Source organism: Alnus glutinosa, chromosome 1 (genome assembly GCF_958979055.1).
Source record: "Alnus glutinosa chromosome 1, dhAlnGlut1.1, whole genome shotgun sequence".
Lineage (NCBI taxonomy): Eukaryota > Viridiplantae > Streptophyta > Magnoliopsida > Fagales > Betulaceae > Alnus > Alnus glutinosa.
The window spans coordinates 5,164,473-5,184,827 of NC_084886.1; the positions used below are offsets into that span (position 1 = coordinate 5,164,473).

A 20,355-nucleotide genomic window follows, 5' to 3' on the forward strand; every position below is an offset into this window, starting at 1 on the left:
TCTCAAATCCGACAGGCTTTGATCATAAAATCTAGTCAGTCCCATTAACTGAAACACATGATTCGAAGTTTCAACCTTATATTGAAGCATTATATATAAAACCAAATGAATGTAACAGGGATCCACTCGTATGACAAATCATTTTTTTTACTACTTTGTGCCATTTCAACTCTCCTATGACATAATGGATTACAATTTGAAGGAGGGTCGTAGGCATGATTTAAGATGACAGCAATCAGCAGCAAAGAATGCAGAGAGGTTCTCCTATGACATCGAAGGACCAGCGCCTATTGATAAACTCCTTACTGCTACCTTTACTGCGCCAACAGCACCAAGCTGCCTCATCTGAGGGCTCAGACCATGTCTGTCCTGGTCTTTGCAGCCTTCTTCTATCTGAACACCCACAAAGTATGCTATCTGAACATACATAAACAAAGTAAGATAAGGCTAACAACTGTATAAGGCGATCACAAGTCGTCTTCGTCTTGGTAGAGAGAGATAGAGAGACAGAGAGAAGAGATGCCAAATTTGCAAGCGGTATGGGTGTAAAACTCAGCAGTGATAGTGTAATTAGCAGAGGAACTACCATTAGCAACATACAAAAAGTAGAACAGGTGGTTGTTGTGAATGGGTACTCTTAAATCCACACATCATTTTAATATTTTCTACTCATAGTAAGAGGTTAGGAGTACAAACATTCATCCAGTAAAGCACAATTGCTCATCAGAATTATGACAGTGGAAAAGGAGTCATTTCATTCTCCACAATCATATCATATCAGACGTAGTCATTAGCAAGAAAACCAAATTTACAATTTTGCGAACATTGCTGGAAATTCGAATCTAAAATGTTATTGTTCTCTTTGATTGCTTTCCCCTTGGCTAACATAACAAGAAGCAATCACCATTATCAACTATACGTAAAAACCAACGAAAATTTATTGCTCAAGGATCAATGTCTAGTAACAGTAGTCCATCACGAAAGAAGTGCCTCACAGCTAGGCATCCGCATATTACACCTGGGTGGGCCAGGCCAAAGCCTTGTGGAGTAATTCTGGAAGATTTATTGATAGTTTCACACCTCACCCAAAATACACGCACGCACACACATACAAGGGGGGAGAGAGAGAGTGTTTCCTAGGTGGGAAAAAAATAATCCAGCCATTTATGTAATAAAGAAAAGAAAACTATGAATTCACGAACAGTTTTGAAATAGGAGACCAAAAATCATGTTTCTAACCCAACAAGCAGGACCCATTTGACCATTCCCTCTCTTGTCCTACACCACCAGCTATGATCACGATGGTATCATCAAATAGAGTATGAAAATCAAGGCCCATAAGAAAAGCAGCAAAAATTGCCTTCTTAGTAGACTACTTGAAGTTTATTTTTTAAGAGATTAAACATGCCATATCTTCAGCTAAAACCTCTGGACATTTGTTTGGTCATAGAACACCAAGAAAACTAGCATGGTGACCTTATCACAATTTTCAACTCTAGCCCTATCTAATATACTTAATCTTCTTGTGCCAATAAATTCATTAATTTGACACAAGCATGATAGCAATAATCACAGTAACTTCCTACTAAGCATAGCAATGCAATCAATTATTAGATAAATACAAATAAATATCTAAGTTCAGAATCTTAAAAACAATCGTATTTAGCCATCCATTAGAAAACATAGCAACACTACTTTGTATATATTAAGAATAAATAATCTCCTTTTTGCAAAAGATTCAACAAAAACAGCCACTGCACAAGCACCAAAGGATGAATAAGTACTAGAAAGAAAGAAAGAAAATAAGTTCACTCAAATTTAGCACGCAAAACAAAACGAGACAGACATCACTAGCATAGCAAGCCTCATATACCAGCTACCTAAAAGACCAAATCCCAAAATTATTTTCTTGCAGGTAATACTACATATAAGAAAATAGAATATCATGATACATGAACAAGAATCCGTCAGAAACTAGCTTTACTGAACTGAATATACAATGTCAACCAGTTTCCGCAACTAACAATAACCTACATTGTTAATCTATGTTATTGATAAATTCACTTCAACTGAGAAGTTTAATAAGAATTCAACTTTAAACACAAGAACAACAATGAAATTGATCCTACTTGCTTTCAATCAAGCCAAAAGCAAATCAAGATGAAAAACTACCAGGTATATAAAAGCTTAGCATATAAAAAATACCTTTCCAGAAGCATTACGAACAGGTGATATGTGAAGATAATTCCAAAATGAACTCTTGTCCTTCCTGAGAAGGAAACATCAACTTATTTTCAAAAAATTTATGACTAAAGTTCAAATCTTGTAACAAATTGCATGTATAGTTAAGTTTCAACCTGTAATTTAAGATACGTACTGTGCATGCCTGCTCAACTCGAATGCTCTCCTTCATCTGGCAAACAATAAGCAAAGAATTTAATTGAGTGTTCAGTATCCATAAAGTTAGCCACAAAATCATCAAACAAGAGTAATATAAATAAATAAAGGAGTTACCTTATATAAAGTTGAGGGATCCGTATCCACCCCACTTAAAAATCTACAATTGCGCCCCAACACTTCATGTCTAGTATAACCTACAAAAGTAAACAACTGATATAGGTAATTGCATATATGGATTGTTGAATGTATGCGTATAACTGCATCATCTAGAGGAATTTATTGTAATGAATTGATCACGTTATATGTTTGATAAAGCTCTAAATACCTGTCAATCTTAAGAAGGCATCACTTGCATAAACTATAGGCATGTCAGGTAGGTGCTGGTCAGTTCTGCAATGACAACACATATATATTGCCGGAAACACAAACTAAAGACATCAGAAATCTTCATAATGGACGGAATCCACCATAAAGCAAGAACATGAGAATCTGCAACAACTCACAATACAAAGCTTTGTTTGATTCTACCAAGAGAAATAATTAAGGATGAATTGAGTAGGCCTGCCCCAGGTAAGCAGCATCTCTTTTCACACACCAATCTGCCTGTTAACTGGCTATAGCGGGTTAGCACAGAGGAGATGTTCTCAATGGCATTTGCAGCTCTTTGCTTCTCTAGATCACTTGCCTCACATGGCTCTTCAATATCTAATCCTGTATGTTTCAAAGTAAATCAGAACACAACTAAACCAGAAGTTACTCAACTTTTTTTCTTTTTCTTTTTCTTTTTTTTTTTGGGGGGGGGGGGGGGGGGGGGGGGCATGGAGAAGGAGAAACTGAAATCAAAATAAAAAAGAAATGTGAACAAACATACATAGTACACATGAAAGAGAAATCTAGAAATGATGAGTTATAAATAAAGTGTGTAAATTCATCCACATAATCAATAGTCAATGATTATAAATGAACAATCAAGCCAGGGTAACAACCGTATATATGCAGGCAAACAGTCAAGATGATAAGATAAAATCATAATGCTTGGTAAGAAAAAGAGAGCTCGCTACACATTCAAAAATTAAGCACCACACCAAGACATCGCCAATTAAGAACTTAACCAAGTGCACACTAATAAAGCAATAAAGAAACTACATGAAAAGGCACATTATGGAATAGAAGATAGGGCAGCAAACTGCATGAGCTCCATTCATCTAAAATAATTGGTAGGGAAAAAAAGGCCTGACAGAACCAAACACAACCCAAGATCGAACAAATTCGCAATTAAAACAAGCACAAGCTGGCAAAACCAACCTGCAACTATATACTAAAACAAGTATAGAGAAGTTGCAATAGAAAGCGGAGGGAATGGAAGGAAGATTAAAAACACTGCAGCTATTTTGCACATTAATTAAACTAAAACCAGCAACCAGAGTGAACATTAATACACTATCACAAGCACAATATAATTCCATTAACCAAGTAAAGCTCATCTTAATTATCAATTAAATCACAAATAAATAAACAAACCTCTACTATCAGAATCCAAGACCGACTCCAAATCCAAAATACGACCCAACTCCACCAACGAATCCGAGCACACTTCCCTCCTACACGACCCAAACACGATGTCACCTCGCATCCTAGACCCATCCTCACACAAATTCACCCCATTTCTTCCAACCTCACTACTCGACCTCCTCGGCTTCGGCGAAATCGGCACGTGAACTCCCACGAAATGAGTCACCCTGCCATCATCCTTGCTAAAAACTGGGCTCATATGAAATAGCATCCAAAAGGGTGTCCCGTCCTTACGATAGTTCAACAAATTGATCTGTATCGGCCTCTCCTCCCGAATCGCCTCCCGAATCTCCATAACCGACCTTCGGTTGGTCCTGGGGCCCTGGAATACCCTGCCATTCTTGCCGATCACCTCCTCTTTCGAGTACCCCGACATTTTTAGGAACCCGCTGCTCGCGAACACGATGGGGTGGCCCGAGATACTGGGGTCAGTTATTGTGAAACTCTCAGACAATTCGTCGAGTTCTTCGCGGACAAAGAGCGAGTAGCGCCGGTTCAATGACTGTTCTATGAGAGCCATGTGGTACCTACTACCAGTTGCATGAATTCTAAAGTTCTCCTCGGTGTACCGATTGGTTCCAATCCCATGTGGTACCCAACCACGTGTGCTTCGAGGAAAACCCAATTAAGCAGAGGACCCAGAACTCAAAGACACCCACCAGAAAAATGGAATCAAAACGGAGAAAGAAAGAAGCAAATCACCCAGAAATCCAAGTGATTGTCACCGTAAACGCCATATATTTCTGGGTGATTCTCTCTGAGAGGCACATGAACAAGGTGAAATTCGATTTGATGAAAAGCTAAGACAGAAAATCACGTGAAGAGGTACCATCTCCTGGAAGAGTGAGCTAAAACAGTGAACTCGAACCTGGACCCGTTTCAATTAGAGACGAAAATTGGAAAATATCTGTGTGTGTGTGTGTGTGTGTGGTACTCAATGGGGGCGGCGACAGTCGAGAAATGCCCATCAATCGCTTTTCGGTTGATAATGAATGCCAGAGAAATTACGCAGCAAGAACACGGACGAGAACAACGCAGATTCTGCAAGAGTCACACAAATTTTCAAGATTTTTATCATTCTTTTTTTCTCTTCAATTTTTTTTTTTTTTTTTTTTGGTCTTATCCTTCACAGTCCATTTTTATAATTGTTTTTTTTTTTCTCTCATTCCATGGTTTTCAGCTTCTTGTAAAACTGGGTAAAGGCCTAAATTTTAGCTCAATTATTGCGTCCAAAATTTTTATTTGTTACGAGAAAATAATAATAAAAAAAAAATGTGTCAAACTCAACTTTTCGTTTTGTAAAAAATAAGAATATGGTAAGTATTAAATTTGTGAAAATTCGTAAAATTTTTAATTCAGTTTATTAAATTAATATGTATTTAAAATACATGTAATTTTTATCTTTATTTTTAATATATTTTTATTAGTGCAAACAAAATTTTCTCTAACTATTTACTATTAGCGTCGCATTTTGATTTAACTGGTCCAGCTTTGAGGCTTAGAGCACATGAAAGAGTCATTCTACACATGAGTCTCTCATCCTCCCTTCATCCTCCTTTGCTAATAAAAAAATTGATTTTTATTAAAAAGTTGTCTCTGATGTGACATCAAAGACAACTTTTTCTTTAAAATCATTTTTTTTTAAAAAAAGAGGGTGATAAAAGGAGGATGAAAGACTCATCTTTAACATTTCTCCACATGAAAATAGGTCGCCCTCGAATGGGCTACTAATGACATGACTCGTGCCCAATCATGTACACGTACACGTGGACCCCAACTTTCCTTAATTATTGATGGGCTTCAAAGCATTTAATAAGTCCCTGTTAAATTACATTTTTCACCCGGGCGTAAAGAAAGTACAGCCTGGTTTACCTATATATGGATCCACAGGAAACCAGTAGAGCGACCCCCCAATTTCTGTCGGATACAGCGCTGGTAAACTAATTCAATGGTGAGGAGGGAAACAACAAATCAAAGTACAAACAAAAATGAGAAACAAACACAGGAGACGGGAATCGACGCTGATCCTTATCCAATTCGAGTCATCCCGCGCCGTCCACTTTTATGAAAGCCGATTATTTCTGGGACAAACCCGATAAATAAAAAATTTGTAGGACCGCGCAAGGCGCGCATCGCCGCGTTCCCACGTGTCCCGTGCTGACTCACCAGCGGATAATTATCTACACTAATGACTAATATGATTAGGTGAGCCTACGTGTATTAAGGTTTTTTTTTCTTTTTTTTGAAAAAATGCTAAGGGTACTTACAAACTCTTACAAAAAAAATTTACAAATTGACATGGCATGCATGTGACATTTTTATTAACTGAAAAAAATAGACATAAGATTCCACGTCCAAACTAAATCTAGGTGGACGGTCGTAGCTTCCGTTCTCGTAGCTTCCATTCTCGAAGGCCATGTACATAGCTTCCATTCCCGAAAGCCATGGACAGCATGCGATGAGAGCTTGGGAGAGATGGACGGCTGGCTAGAGGTGAGAGATCCCGAGAGAGGATGGCATGTGGGCAACCCGTGGTTGGGGTTAGGAGTTTCTGAGATCCAACAAACCCACGCCGGTGTGCGTGGGTTTCCAACCAGAGATCCGGAAACCCATGCACACCGGCGTGGGTTTGGTTGGTCCTTTTGGAAAACCCAGATCCAGCCGGTAAACCTAGATTCAGCGTGGGTTTTGTTTGGTTGAGAGATCCAGCTTGGAAACTGACGCCGGAACAGAATAGCGATTATTCTGCAGGCTAATCAACAAGTAGTTTGCAAGGAAGAAAGCAATAAATTCACCCCAAAAACAGAGACAAACTCTGAATTCGATAAAATTATCAATAAACAACAACTATCGGAAAACGCCCACAAACCGGGCTAATATAGCTGAAAAGTTATCAAAAATAGCAAAATTCCGAAAAGCCTAATAAATCTCCTAAGACTTGAAATAAATACAAATAAGCATAATATGGAAATACTTTGTACCAAAGAATATCTCCAAATTAATGGAAAATACTTTGTGCCAAAGAATGACCATATTTTAGGGAAAAAAATAATAACTATAATATTACTTGACGACAACGTAATATAAATATGGGAATTATTTAAAGATGAATCAAGAGATTTGTCGATAGTCTCTTATTTCCTTCTTGGTCTTTCTCTTGATGGATGTTGACAACTCGATAGAGAATATCTTATAAATCACAATTTGCCAAAGGTCTCTTCTTTCCTTCTTGAGTAGTTGACCATTCCCTTTCTTGCTTAAATCAAACCAATCACATCGCCACATCATAGATTAATTAATTCTATAGTTGCGTCCGATTTCCTCCTGCATCAGAAACCCAAATTCGGTGGGGGTTTTGCTTGGTTGAGAGATCTGGTCGGGGAACCCAAATCTGGCCGATTTGGCTGGTCCAAACAACCAGGCGGCGACTGGAGCTCGAGAACAGGATATGGAAGTTGACGACCGGCAACTGGAGGGGAGAACGATGATCGGAGGAGAGAAGGGCATTTTTGTGATTTAACATTTATTCCATATAGGACACCACATCAGTTTGTAAGCTTCACTTTGTAAAGGTTTATAAGTACCTATAGTATTTCTCTTTTTTTATTAGGATCCTATTTTTTATACAATTTGTGTACAATTTTAACAATTTTTTTTTTATTTTTATTTTTTTTAAAAAAAAAGACCTTAGATATATATGACATAAGTAATGCTAGAAGTTTCTCTTGTGTCCCTAAAAAAATAAGGTGACTTTCAAAATCATTGTTGGGTTTGGTATTGATCATTATTGAATTTTGATCAGATGTTGATTTTAAAAGCCACATTATTTTTTAGATGTGTTATTCCTACATTACATTATCTTACATCAATGCTACACCAAGACACATTGGGTGTGAGACCCATGTACATGGAACCCACATGCATGGGTCTCACACTCTATATGTCTTAGTGTAGGATTGACGTAGAGTAATGTGATGTACAAAAATTATTCTCTCATTTTTTTTGAAAGACATAAGAAGGACTTTTAAAATTGAGATATGATACACAGCTTTTTATCACCTTTGTTCACATGACAACTTTTACTGTTACTTTTATTATTATTTAAAAAAAAAAAAAAAAAAAATCTCTAAAACTAGACAAAGAACCGCATTGCAACATGAGCAATGCGACGAAGAGTTATATCTCACACGACTTATTATTTTTGTAAATAGTTGATTTAAATATGATAGAGAAAGCGAAAGAGATGTGAGATTTAAAACAGTTATTTCAGTTTTATATTAACATTCATTATTTAAGTAATTATTTAAAAAGACAAATGTATAGTCAACTGTCAATGAAAAGGACAAATTTATTAAGAGATAACACAAGTAATGCTATATACTATTATTTTATTTTTTTAGAATTGATGTAGCGTGATCCTTATAGCATTTGGTGAATGCAAAATATATATTTTTGTTTAAAAAACTACACCACGTTACCTTTATAAAGAGATCAAACAGATTATATATAAAATTACTCGAGAAGATATATATATATATATATATATATATATATATATATATATATATATATATATATATATATATATATATATTTTATCTTTATGTATAGTTCTCTTTTGCTTATAGCCTTATATATTTGCATATTCTAAAGAAATGAGATGAATGTAAAATGAGAAATGATATGTTTATTTGCATAACTCTTACATAATTTTTTTACAATTCTAATTATTTTATTTTATGATTAATTATTAGATTTATTTTCCTACATGTGAACTATAAATATTTAATGGTTGATTTAAAAAAAAATTATTTTTAACCCTAAATCATTATCACGCTCTCATTAACTGTGGGGAGGCGAAACGAAACGACGACGGTGCATGTTTAGGCATTGCCACATTGGAGATCAAAGGGTGCGTTAAGTTGGGCTCGCTGCAAAAGCCCAACGGTCCAGTTCTGGTCGGGTTCGAAAAAACAAAACGACCCGATCGCAACCACACGGAGCCCCAAATTTACAAAATCCATGGTGTCAGAATCAGATCGAAGCAGAGAGTAGAGCTTTTCCTACGGGTGGATCTCTACCTCAGTTCACAGGCAAACGGTCTTTCCCACGTGATCTCCGACCAGGTAACCCTTTAAAAAACCCTATTTTCTCGTCATCGTCTACACGTATTAATTTCTGATTGAAATCAAAGGTATTTGGATCACAATCTGAAAATTGAATTTGCGTTTCCTGTTTCTCATTTCTCTCGATAATGGTCTTGGATTTGATAACTTCAGGATGGATTGAGTGCAGGAATGTCTTGATCGTATCAATTTGGATTTCTTTCTTGGTTGAATGTTGTTTATTTGCCTAATTACGAAAATGCGCGAGTGTGAGAGTTTTACTGGCTCTTGCTGCTTATTCCAAGCTCAAAATCTGTTGGATTAGGTGGACAATAATTTTTAATTCCTATTGTTTCTGTACGTAGTTGTTGTTTGGTTTCTTTCTCGTGGTGGCCACTAAGTAAGGGCGCTTATTAGAAACTAATGTGTCAAATTCCGGTGAATGAGGAAGTGCTGGAATTTACACGGGGAGTCTCGTGTGAGAAGATTCTTGAAGGCGAGGGAGAAGAGATTTAGGTTTGGTGTGAGAATTGGTATGTCGATGGAAATTTTTTACGTGAGGAGCTTCTTTATGGTTGTGGTTTTGCGTATAGTTGATGGTTTGCACATATTCTCGAATAATTTTTTAGAGTAATGATACATACTCCACTCCCATCTTACTGGGCTGATGTACCATCAGTCATTAAATTAGCTTTTATTAAAAAAAGAAAAAAATCCAATGGTTGATGGGCATGATCACATCAACCCAGTTAGATGGAAATGGGATGGGAGTTGAGTATTTAGAATTACTCTATTTTTTATTCTTGGGGTTAATGATTATGTACTTTATTTTGTTATATGATTGAATATGTGGTATTTACTTTGCTAGTATCTATGGAAGAGAATACACATATCCTATAACACTGGTTTGCGATTCCCACCTTGCAATTATGAAGATTAAATTTTTGATTATGCAGATAAATCTTTGGGACAATGAATTTTCTGCTGCGGCCTGCTCAAAATGCAGCTGCAGAACAGCCGTCTACAAATGAATCTCTTGCGGATACACATTTTAAGTCAAAACCTGCAGCAACTTTGGAGGGTCTTATAGCTGAAGATCCATATCCGCGGTATTCCGCGGTTGAAGATCGCAGTGGAGGGACTGTTGGAGGTGAAGGTGAAAATGGCAGCGTTGGAGATCCACATGGAAAAAACGAGTCCTCTACTGTAGTGAAGCACTCCGATGTTTCTGAAGAAGAAGGATGCATTACCATTCCATATAGTATGTCGTTGCAATTCTAGTAAACATGCGTATTGGTTTATCAAGTGATATGATCAGATGCAGACATTTACATGCATTTTGTGCATATAGTTCTGATTGATGCATGCAGAAATCAAGAACAAATTGAAAAGTCAATTAATTTTAATAGGGAAGGAAATAATTGAATGAATGATAAATTACAAAGTTTTTATCAGCAAATATAGGCAATAAGTTGATTGGGCTCAGTTGGTAGCTGGATGGTGATGGTGGGTTTGGTTATGGTTTTGATTAGTACGGGGAGAGTTGGTATTCTGTTGACCATTCCCCTCTCTATCTCAAAGGCTAAAAATCAAAAAGATAGCTGCTCTTCTCTTAGTCTTTTAAAGAATATCAGTGCATTCTTATGGTAACAAGGTTGATGGGGATTATATACATGTTGTTATGACAAAGATAAGGATTTCCTGACATTGGTTTTTGACTCAAATGCTTGATTTACATCTTCCAATTTTTTTTTTTAAATTTTTTTTTTATTATTTTGTGAATTATGTTGGAGATTAGTTTCATTCAAGTCTTCCTATAGCTTGTTCTATGATGTGCTGTATGAGATTCTCTTCATAATTAATTTTCTCTGTTTTGGTATATCTAATGCCTGGTTTGCTCTTGTAGAGGAATTACCTGACAATTGGAATGATGCACTAGATATTCATTCATTACGCTCAATGGACCGCTCCTTTGTTTTTCCTGGTATTTTTTTCTTTCTTGATTCTCTTTACTTTTTTCACTTCTGACATGCATTAGTTCTTTTTCCTTGACGGAGATGTTGCATTCGTTACATGGGACCTGAATTCTATTTCTTATCCAGGTGAACAAATTCATATCTTGGCATGCTTGTCAGCATATAAACAGGATACCGAAATTATTACTCCATTTAAAGTTGCTGCAGTAATGAGTAAGAATGGCATTGGACAAAGCCCCAAGAAACAAAATGGAAACATAGAAGATGGAACAAATTCAGTGTCTGGAGAAGGCCGAAGTCCTGATGGTCAAGATATAGATAAGAATGGTGAAAAGCTATCAAAAGAAAAGATTGATCCTGTAAAGGATTTTTCTGCTAGTGAATCCCTTCTAAGAATGGAAGATCACAGGAGACAGACAGAGACATTGTTGCAAAGGTTTGAGAACTCCCATTTTTTTGTTAGGATTGCGGATTCAGGTGAGCCACTATGGTCAAAAAAAGGTTCTCACAAGAAATCTTCAGAATCTTTGGAGATGAATGGTCAGGATTCTACAGCGAATGGAACCCAAAAAACTGCAAAAAGCATCTCTCATTTTAATGCAGTTATTGATAGAGGAAATTTTGATGCTAATGTTTCTGGTGGAGTGGCAAGAAATTGTATTAAGTGTTGCTCTCTTTCTAATGGAGACATAGTGGTATGTGCCACAAACTTCTAGGTTATTAATGACATAGAATATGTTTTATTTTGTACTGACTAGAATCTTTTTGTGCATGTTAGTTACTCTTACATGTATAGAATTCATGGTGCATATTCATATATGCTAATATAGCATTTAGGAGCTGGATGATAGTGTAACTTATGCTCAATATTTCTATCTGATATGCCGGATGTTTTATTATGGTCATGGGAAGCATTCTGTCAGTGATGCAAATGTGAGGATTTATATATTGAGCTTTATATTCTGTAGCTATTGTTATTTTCACATTTTGAAGCTGCTAACTTGTTATTTTATATTGAGCTTTACATTCTATAGCTATAGCTATTGTTATATTCTGTAGCTATTGTCTTGCTATTATGATGCAAAATTTTCTATTGTTATGTTTCCTGTGTGAGCCAGCTCAGCACTTTGGTTGCACCTCATGAATAACAATTATTTTTCCATAAATATCATTCAAATCCAATTAGTTTTTCAATTGTATATTAGATTTGTTAATGATTTTTATGGAATCAATGTTTCGGGGTCAAGTCACGAATAATCTCTTTGCTGTCTTGCATTTAGAAAAATCCCTACATCATGCTGAAGATCTATAAGTTATTGATTGATTATTTTGAGAAAAGCTACATAGAATTATATAATGAATTTTTTGACAAAAGCTAAATAATTAGAGAACTAGGGAAGGGCTAGACAGGAGGAGGACCTTTATAATGAACAAGAGGCTCATGAAAAAAACCTGTAATTTATCATGGTATGAGTGAAGAGCATTTCAGTTTTGTTTATAGTTCAATCAGCATATAACAGCAGCAATCAAAATTTATAGTTTGGTGGAGATAGCACTCAACTATAATTTTGCCATACTTGGGGTCTGCTTTGGAGCCTATTGATCACATGGAATCTTTTGATTAATATCACTAAGCTAGCTAGAATCTAAAACTTAAGGAAGTAAATTTTCTGTCATAACAGGCCACCATTTGCTGCTAGTTGGTCTTGATATGTTTTGGTGATCATTTAGACAAGATCCTGCTCCAGGATCAAGCTAAGACTTTCTTTTTTCTTTTCTTTTTTTCTTTTGTTTGCTTTCCCCCCTAACTCAGTTTGGCAGTTACAATCACAGTATAAAAAAAAATGTTTGGAAATTATAATCCTCATTTCTCCACTGCAGCTTGGAGCCATTATGTTCAAATCTCTTTAATGCTTGGATGGCGGTGTAAAATAGCCCTCGCTTTTCTAGCTTTGCGGACTTTCTAGACTTTGTGCTCTTCTTTTTCTCCCTAATTGGGGGTCTCTCTTATATACTTTCTATGTGCTTGAGTTACGCTCCTTTGTGCTTTCTTTGAATTTGATGTACTTATCAAAAGAAAAAATTCCTCCACTACAGCTTGTAGTCTTCTTTAATGTTCGATTATATTTGTATAGAAAAACATAAAGCGGCTGATGTATGGAACTCAGTTTGACAGAACCTTGTTATGAGTTATTAGTTTTATGTCACTTCCAGTCACGTGCACTTTAAGATATTCAGCTCGCTGCAAAATGTTACTGGGGGAAAACCTGGGTGATCCTAGTTTGTATAAAAATTAGATTGTAACCAGCGTTTATGACTGTAAAAACTATTGCAACATAAATATGTAGGTTTAAGTGAGGTGGTATTTGCTGCATTGCTTCTGCTTTGTTTTATAACAGCTTATTGCTTATCCTATATTTTGACTCTCAGAACTGTTCAGTGATGAATGTTTGTATTCCTGGTGCACATTGCTGCATTTTCCAGTTGTTTGGAGTACCAGTTCTCAGCTTAATCTATTGTTTGGAAGGATGCAGGTGCTTTTACAGGTGAATGTTGGTGTTGATTTTTTGAGAGACCCTGTCATTGAAATTCTTCAATTTGAGAAATATCAGGACAGAAATTTGTCTTCTGAAAGTCAAGACAACTCTGTTCGTGCAAATCAGGATCCATGTGGAGAACTGTTAAAATGGTTGCTTCCCTTAGATAACACTGTCCCTCCACCTCGTCCTTTATCTCCCCCTCCTCTAAGTTCCACTTCAGGAATTGGTAACTCAACTCAAAAGTCAACTTTTTCTTCCTCTTCTGGCTCTCAACTCTTTTCTTTTGGCCATTTTAGAAGTTACTCCATGTCATCGCTACCTCAAAATACTGCACCACCTCCTGGACCTGTTAAAGCTTCCAGTTCTAAGCCAAGCTTTGACCTTGAAGAATGGGATCAGTTCTCATCTCAGAAGCCTTCGAAGAGTCAACAAGTTGGAAGTGAAGAGCTTTTATCTTTCCGAGGTGTGGCTTTGGAACGAGAACGTTTTTCTGTTTGTTGTGGATTAGAGGGCATCTATATACCAGGTCGAAGGTGGAGGAGAAAACTTGAAATTATTCATCCTGTAGAAATCCATTCTTTTGCTGCTGACTGCAATACAGATGACCTTATATGCGTTCAAGTAAAGGTGTGAGTGATGTCTACTACTGAATCAAATCATTTAATAAGTTCACTTCTTCCCAAGAATTTATATAATATTTTGACCAGACCATGTACAAATGATACTTGTCGAGTTTTGCGTTTATGTTTTTGCCCTATTTCTGTTTGCAGAACATTTCTCCAGTACATACACCAGATATTGTGGTATACATAGATGCTATAACAATTGTTTTTGAGGAGGCTTTGAAAGATGGACCACCCTCATCATTACCAATTGCATGTATTGAAGCTGGAAATGAACACAGTTTGCCGAACCTAGCCCTCAGGTTGTTGTTCACTCTAGGTATCTTAATTTACTATGTGTTGTTAGCTCTTGTACTGTATTCCCCGGATATATCACTGTTGCTATTGATGGTGGATATACATTGTCTAAATGCAAGATAATTTTGTAGGCTATCCCAAACATTTTGGGTAATGAAAACTGATTGATATGGAAATTTTGTTTACTAGGGACGATGCCCTTGTTACATGCATGATAAGTAATAAAATTATGATGCAGCAGATCTGGTACTAACTTGATGCAAAAAAGGTCTTGGTCTACGGTGATGTTGGCATAACAAAAAGGGCACTACCTTGAGTTTGGCTGATGCACACAGTAAGCACCGCTTTTCTAGTCAGCAGATGCAATAATCAGTTTTTAAGAGCTATATTTAGCACAGCAACAAACAAAAGGTAGCAAAGAATGAAATTGGAACTCAAAGCAGGAAATTTTAGGTTCAAGAAAGATTCCAAATCTGAAATTTTCATATTTATGGCAAAATCTTCTTACAGGACAAAAGACTTTTTGTAGTAGGCCCTTAGCAACCCTCCAATTTTGGCCCTTGGTTAGACATACATCCTTTTAGCCTCTTCAAGTGCATTGGAAGTAATATACTAGAAAATGTATTTCAAATCCATTAACAAAATTAAAACAAAGAAACAAATGGAAACATGAAGACACAAGTAAGAGAGACCAGCTAAATATTGGGCCAATCACGGAGGAATAGTTTGCCTGCTTTGTTATGGATTGCTTTCTGCAATGCTGCGTGCAGTATTAATTTGACATTGAAGCTGTACTGAAATATGCTAACCAGTATTACTGTCCTTGTTAAACTCTCTAGGGAGGTGACAGAAAAATTGTACACAATCTGTTGATGGGTGTGTTGAATGTGGATTTGCTGCCAACCCCACGGTTTGAAATTTTTAGGTTTTGAGTATATCATGTTTTAAACTTGGTTTCATCTTTGTAACTTTTTTATGAGTGAGTCAATGGGAAGTAGATAATGCTAAACTGTAGCTCCATCTGTTTGGAAAACCTCTTTGTGACAATGCTTTATTCATTTGATGTTAAACAAGATCAAAGTGACAAGTATTAGAGGACTGAGATCTAGAGAAAGTACCTTCTGTAAACCTTTTTATATGTTGCTCAGTTGTTAAGAAGAGGAAAGAGAGAGAGAAGAGATGTACTGAAAAGGTGGAGGACATTTGCGTGATGTGACTGGTCGGTGGTCAAGTAGTTTCATGAGGTAAATTTTTCCCCCGCGAGGGAAAAAAAATGACACTGGATCATATAGGTGGGATCATGTCATTGGTTTATTAAGTATTTCAACTTGGTTCAAATTGATTCAGCAAGAAAACCAAAGAAGTATACATAAATGAATAGAAGGCAGTTATGATCCAGAGTTACCAGATTCCCCTAATCACCCTATGAGCCACAGGTGAGATCATGCATCTTGATTCGTGGTACTTACATGTTAAAGTCTTCAAAACAAGGGATCCGAACATACTGTGTTCATCATTGTTGAATGAAGAGGGGATGTTTGGCTAAAATTATAATTATATGGAAGATAAAGGGGGAAAAAAAAAAGGAGATATAGAGTTGTCATTGATTAACTTTAGGTGTTTTTATATATATAAGATCTGTTCTTATGTGTATATATGTACATATGTAATTGTATTCCATATCAAAGCAACACAAATAAGTGTATTATACGAACCGCGGCCCTAATTAGCGAACCAACTAAATCTAAACATGGTAAAGGTCTTCCAAAACCTTTTAATTCTACATTGGATTTGGGTCATATGAGCTGGATGTGTCAAGGATTTCTCACCCCTTTTTTTATGTTGTTTCCTGTGCATGGTGAGAGGTAATTTATGGCATGTTGATGTCAACTTAATCGTGAATAAAGAGTGTAACAAATTGCATAATTCCGGATTTGTCCATATTGCTGTAAAAATTGTATATGGCTGCATATGCGTGTCAATTGAAAGAAAGAATATAGATATTCCTATAGTGTCTAGGAAGTGGTGTGTAAATGGAAAGAATCTTAATTTTGTATTTGAGTTGCAAGTTTATATGTTGCCTTGAATATTTTCCTCATGACAGGAGAGGCGAAGAGCACTCTTTTATTCTTAAACCTGCAACTTCTATGTTGAAGAATCTCAAGGCTCATGGTGAAAGAAGCTCACAGTCGTCACAACTATCATCTGGAAATGTAGCATCAAGTTTGCGCGTTCTCTCCAAAACCATTGAAGGAAAGAGGATTGCTTCGACTGCTGATCAGTATGCAATTATGGTGTCATGTCGGTGCAACTACACTGGTATCTATATTGCTTTTAGTTTGCCATGTCTTCTGGAAAACTACAAACAGTTGTTTCTTATTATTGCTATTTTTATCTGATGGTTTCTGTTAAATGTAGAGTCAAGGTTGTTTTTCAAGCAGCCGACAAAATGGCGACCCCGTATCTCAAGGGATCTTATGATCTCTGTTGCGTCTGAAATGTCAGGACAATCTCCCAGCCCCAATGGAGTCTCTCAGCTTCCTGTTCAGGTTTCATATGAATTTGATTACTCATCTATTTCAGTTTCTGTAGGCTCCCTATCTTTTTCTCATGCTACTATAACTAGTTTGTGTCTGACTAGTTCAAATTCTCAGGTCCTAACTCTTCAGGCTTCAAATTTGACATCTGAAGCTCTTACTTTGACAGTTCTTGCTCCAGCCTCATTTACTTCTCTTCCTTCTGTGGTGTCCTTAAATTCCTCACCATCAACACCAATGAGTCCATTTGCTGGGTTTTCTGAGTTAACAGGTAGGGTTAGTGGTGACAGACGTAGTAGTGCTATGCAAAGGCTGAGCTCAGCGCCTCTTCTGTCGGATAATCAGAAACAGAATGGTGACGTTGGAGCTCGGTCAGTTTCCTTGAATAAGCAAGCTTCTCCTTCATCTGATGTTGTTCCAAGTACTGGTCTGGGTTGTACGCATCTGTGGCTGCAGAGTAGAGTTCCATTAGGGTATGCCTCTCTTCTTCTTCTTCCTCCTCTCCCTCTCTCTGCCCCCACCAAATACATACATACATACATGTGTGTGTGTCTGTGTAAATATATATATAAATAAAATAATGAGGATAATTACATTTTACTATGGTCGCATCAGATCTGTTCCTTCTCAATCTACGGCAACCATCAAGCTTGAGCTGCTTCCATTGACTGATGGCATAATTACATTGGACACCTTACAAATTGATGTCAAGGAGAAAGGTATCGATTTGTTTATTTTCATTGTTTGATTTCTTCATACCTGTATGCTCGAGCTGTCAGAAGAAATGAGTTATTTATGCATTTCTGTTGGACCCATGTGAAGTCCTCACCTAATGATTGGAGAGTTAAAGATTCAGTAAATGCTTAGGGATGCTTTTTCTTGCTTATACCATGACCATTGTTGGCTTTCAAAGAATCTCTGCATAGATGGAGCTACAGCTTAGCATTATCTAAAGACACAAACCCACCCCCAACCCCACACACTCTCATATAGCTGTGTTCTGTCATGGATTCTAGAAGGTTCTTATCTGTGACCTGTCCTCATCTACTGGCTCTGGTTGTTTGGTTTTCCAAGCAGTTTGTATCTGTTGCAGGCTAATATATGTTAGCAATGGAGGGTTTGCATACTGGAAAGCTCTCGACTGGTTTTATGATTACTTCTTCCTGTTGCTCCCTAGAAACATACTTTCTGTAATTCTATTATTACTTCTTACTGTTGCTACCTAGAAACGGCTGTACTTTTCTGATAGTTCTCAAATGTTAATCCAAAAAGCTAACCACAAGTGCTGAAGTTCTTATGGAAATTTACTTTCTGGCATAACAGGTCTTGCCTATGTCCCTGAGCACTCACTGAAGATCAATGCAACTTCCAGCATTTCCACAGTGATTGTTTAGGATTGAACTATTTTAATTTCCATTTTTATCACATTATTTTGAGCAGGGAAAAGAAGTTTGATGTGCTAACTTACCCATTAAACCAGCATTAAGCCTGTCTTGCCATCCAGAAAAGTAGCACCAATACATGTTTGCCTCTCTCGAGTGAAGTTGGTATTGTCATGTCAATTTGTTTTAGAAATTTAGCTACACGTTGTGTATTGTAAACTATGATCTTGAGAATTGAATGGTAGTTGTTATATACCCTTTATAGGAAAAGAATGTACGCTTTGTAGATTATCTACTTTTGTTAAAATTTTGTTCATATTCATACTACTGAATAAAAGCAGAGAATCGTTATAGCTCTTTCCAGAAATGGTCAGTCTGTATATTTGGATTTCCAGCTCATTATCATTTATTCAGCTTTTCTTTTTGTCATCTGTCCATTTCTTCATTGCTCCTGTCTTCTTTCCCATTGTTGTACAATGCATCAGTATTAATTGTCAAAATATTGATTAAGTAATCAAATTCACTCTTTCTTAATTTTTTGGACAAATAATAATTTATGATTGTATTATAATATATGGTTTTGATTTTGAACCGAAACTCTATTCTCACTCCCATTGAAAGTGAAGAATTGCATATGTTAGATTGCACTTATTAAAGGGAAGTTTGGTTCGCATCTTGGCCGCCAAGCCCATGCGGCTCTTGGCAGTTTCCCTTGCTATTTCTTTTGGTTGCCCATCTTTGATTCTTGAAAGTGATTCTCTCCTGAATGTTATTGCCATCAAGAATCCCCTGCTTTTTTTTTAGTGGGTCTCGGCGCTAGTGATATTTGATATCCAGGATTTGCTTCTCTTCTTTCCTGTTTGGACAGCCTTGAAGTTTTTCAGAAATGCCAATTTTTGTGCACACCTTGTCGCTAGACAGGCCGTTTTTCACATTATGTTTGGAAGTATTTACACTTTTTTTTTTTTTCTTAACTCTATTCATATTATGAGTGACAACGACCCTCTCTTTTAATCCTTTCCCATTTTTCCTTATTTGAATAAAAAAAATTAAAAAAAAAAAAGTATAAAAAAGAAAGAAAAAGGGGAGTGTTTGAGTTATACCTAAAAGGAGAAGTGGTAAGATTGATAAGTATCAAATGCACTTTTTTTTTCTATCAATTTAATAATTATTATGGATTTTTTTTTTGTCGAAATTTTGAAGGCCTTGTGAGCAATCGAAGTATTCCAAGAATAATGCTAAGATTTCTTTCAAATTAGGTTGGAAGAAATTCCTCCCATCCGGTCTATAAAATTATAATGTGTTCTTTAGCATGTGAAACACTTTTTTTTTTTTTTTTTAATAACATGTATTTTTTAATAGAATTTTTCTCATATCTTTTAATACTACTAAAAAATACAAGTCACGTGCTTAAAGATCATATGACAATTTTATAGTCGGAGTTGGAGGAACTTCGTCCAAAATTGTAATTGCCTTAAGCTCTTGTAGTGATGATGCTTTTGTGTCTGCTTTTTCTACTGGCTTTACTGCTTTAGGTTAGGTGTAGCAGCAAGTTTTCAACCATGAAGTTATTTCATTTTCTAGTGTTTGATATTGACACAACCATTTTGGATTGATTTTGATTGAATCATGGATCCCGTATTGAAGCACTTCAGAGTCTCGAACACCTCATGCCTTTCTAGACCTTGACTTTTGTACCAATGGTTGAGAAAGCAAGGGGATGATAGTTAGTGGCCTTTGAGGTGTAGGCATGCAGCCGCATTATGCCTCGGAAATCTGTGGCCTAAACTCTATCCTAATCTTTATTTATTTGGCAAAACTTTATATATAGTTTGGTATATTCTAACGCAGACCCGGCTTTTGAAATACTGCTTTTCAGGTGGAAGCAAGAGAGAAGTGAGAACCCAACCCTTTTATCTTTCC

At 36.4% G+C, this 20,355-nt stretch overlaps 2 protein-coding genes across 4 annotated transcripts; one reads left to right on the forward strand and one right to left on the reverse strand.

Moving 5' to 3' along the window:
* Positions 1-58: 58 nt before the first annotated feature.
* LOC133867925 (protein TWIN LOV 1) lies at positions 59-5,060 on the reverse strand. Of its 2 annotated transcripts, none has more exons than XM_062304710.1 (7): positions 3,922-5,059; positions 2,904-3,111; positions 2,726-2,790; positions 2,515-2,594; positions 2,358-2,413; positions 2,206-2,269; positions 59-417 (listed from the first exon to the last, which is right to left on the reverse strand). In XM_062304710.1, the coding sequence occupies exons 1-7, from the start codon at positions 4,490-4,492 to the stop codon at positions 265-267; spliced, it is 1,197 nt and encodes a 398-aa protein (XP_062160694.1). In that variant the 5' UTR covers positions 4,493-5,059; the 3' UTR covers positions 59-264. The 2 variants fall into 2 exon arrangements, with proteins under 2 accessions (XP_062160694.1, XP_062160701.1); XM_062304717.1 differs by having other exon boundaries at positions 279-417; positions 2,378-2,413; positions 3,922-5,060.
* Positions 5,061-8,958: 3,898 nt separating this feature from the next.
* LOC133867948 (uncharacterized) lies at positions 8,959-18,790 on the forward strand. Of its 2 annotated transcripts, XM_062304733.1 has the most exons (11): positions 8,959-9,098; positions 10,034-10,338; positions 10,984-11,061; positions 11,180-11,748; positions 13,588-14,220; positions 14,364-14,518; positions 16,618-16,832; positions 16,932-17,062; positions 17,168-17,523; positions 17,666-17,769; positions 18,374-18,790. In XM_062304733.1, exons 2-11 carry the CDS (start codon positions 10,050-10,052, stop codon positions 18,442-18,444), a joined length of 2,601 nt encoding a protein of 866 aa, XP_062160717.1. In that variant the 5' UTR covers positions 8,959-9,098; positions 10,034-10,049; the 3' UTR covers positions 18,445-18,790. The 2 variants fall into 2 exon arrangements, with proteins under 2 accessions (XP_062160717.1, XP_062160726.1); XM_062304742.1 differs by lacking the exons at positions 17,666-17,769; positions 18,374-18,790 and having other exon boundaries at positions 17,220-17,400.
* The last annotated feature ends 1,565 nt before the right edge of the window (positions 18,791-20,355 follow it).

What these genes read in the sequence shown, in the direction of transcription:
- LOC133867925 (XM_062304710.1), bottom strand. Translation starts at nt 4,492, where the DNA reads ATGGCTCTCATAGAACAGTCATTGAACCGGCGCTACTCGCTCTTTGTC. An exon ending in CTTGGATTCTGATAGTAGAG is followed by an intron (nt 3,112 to 3,921) that starts GTTTGTTTATTT and finishes TGAAACATACAG; the next exon opens with GATTAGATATTGAAGAGCCA. An exon ending in TGCCTTCTTAAGATTGACAG is followed by an intron (nt 2,595 to 2,725) that starts GTATTTAGAGCT and finishes TTACTTTTGTAG; the next exon opens with GTTATACTAGACATGAAGTG.
- LOC133867948 (XM_062304733.1), top strand. Translation starts at nt 10,050, where the DNA reads ATGAATTTTCTGCTGCGGCCTGCTCAAAATGCAGCTGCAGAACAGCCG. An exon ending in CCGCTCCTTTGTTTTTCCTG is followed by an intron (nt 11,062 to 11,179) that starts GTATTTTTTTCT and finishes TTTCTTATCCAG; the next exon opens with GTGAACAAATTCATATCTTG. An exon ending in TCTCTCAGCTTCCTGTTCAG is followed by an intron (nt 17,063 to 17,167) that starts GTTTCATATGAA and finishes TCAAATTCTCAG; the next exon opens with GTCCTAACTCTTCAGGCTTC.